General features: G+C 42.3%; 1 protein-coding gene across 1 annotated transcript; it reads right to left on the bottom strand.

Moving 5' to 3' along the window:
• Positions 1–898: 898 nt before the first annotated feature.
• SARC_16171 (hypothetical protein) lies at positions 899–1,264 on the bottom strand (the record flags this gene model as incomplete). The annotated part of the gene is made up of 2 exons (XM_014289720.1): positions 899–998; positions 1,176–1,264. Coding segments are annotated over 2 exons (189 nt in total), but the record flags the coding sequence as incomplete, so codon positions are not given.
• Positions 1,265–1,414: the final 150 nt, after the last annotated feature.

Here is a 1,414-nt window from a genome sequence, read left to right as displayed (position 1 = left end):
ATATGTATGTATGGACCTTTGTAATGCATATATTTTAATACTAGTATGTATACATATATGTATGTATTTATGTACATAGGTATGTGTGTATGTATTTATATATGTACATAAGTATGTATGTACATATGTATGTATGTATGTATATATACATGTATGTATGTAAGTACGTAGCTATGAAGGCGAATAGCTTTAGGCATTTCAAGGATTGTACGTGTATGTGGTCGACTAATACAAGCAACATCAACATGGGTTTAGGGCTCTTTTCCAGTCCATCCTCAGGCCTGTGTTGTGGTTTAGGCCCACATACACCCGAGTACAGCCAGTGCAAGCACAGTGATACTTTCTATGTAGATTTGTATATGTTTGTATGTAGATGAACAGTACTAACTTACTATTCACGGATATAACTGCAGGCCAACCAATGGTACCTGACAGAGGAATCGAACTATACCACTCGCATACTTATGGTGACTGCAATGGAATCTATAGTAAAGGCTAATCGCATAATCGCATTATACGACACCTACACATATGCCCATTGCAGGACACCCACACTCATGTATATGACACCAACACGTCTGGTACGACAGTTGCAAACCCAGACCCCTTGTAAGACAATGACACACACCTACACATTTTGTACGACAATTGCAACCGCAAACACCGTGTAAGACAACAACACGCACCTACGTGCCCTACGCCTTGTCCTTGTAAGACAATGACACACACATACGTGCCCTACGCCTTGTACGACAATGGCAAACACCTACACGTCTTGTACGACAATGGAAAACACCTACACGTCTTGTACGACAATGGCAAACACCTACACGTCTTGTACGACAATGACACACACATCGTGCCCTACGCCTTGTCCTTGTACGCGAATGGCACCTACCTGTAAGAGTTGTCAGTTGGCGCGCACTATCGACATGCGCGAGAGTGGACCCCAATGACTTTTCGGCCAAGGATTCGTTCGACGCATTCTCGTCGTAAATCTGACAGACAAACATAAAAAAGTTATTTCGGACAGTGATTGCGAATTCGGATAGGAATCGTAAATTCGGGTCGGGGAATCAATTCCGATGCCCAGTGTAAGTATATATCAAAGCACACCAAGGTACCACTCTGAATAAAATAAATCACAGGCGACACACACTTTCATGCCTACTTACTTCATTCAGATAAAGCTCTGGTGCGTGATCGACTTGGTACAACTCATCGAGCGCAAAGTCTTCTGTAGACACGCGCTGCTGGTAGACGTCTGATGGAATGTACGACAAAACAATAGCGAAGAGGAAAACTTAGTTGATCACGGAGATAAACTTGATTTGGTTAAAAAAACCCATAGATCTAAGACAAGTAGATGGCAGTTCACCTCTGCAATATTAGCAGAAATCAGATGCACACACAC

The sequence above is a fragment of the Sphaeroforma arctica genome, assembly GCF_001186125.1.
Source record: "Sphaeroforma arctica JP610 unplaced genomic scaffold supercont1.7505, whole genome shotgun sequence".
Classification (NCBI taxonomy): Eukaryota; class Ichthyosporea; order Ichthyophonida; genus Sphaeroforma; species Sphaeroforma arctica.
This window is presented reverse-complemented; position numbering and strand designations above follow the sequence as displayed.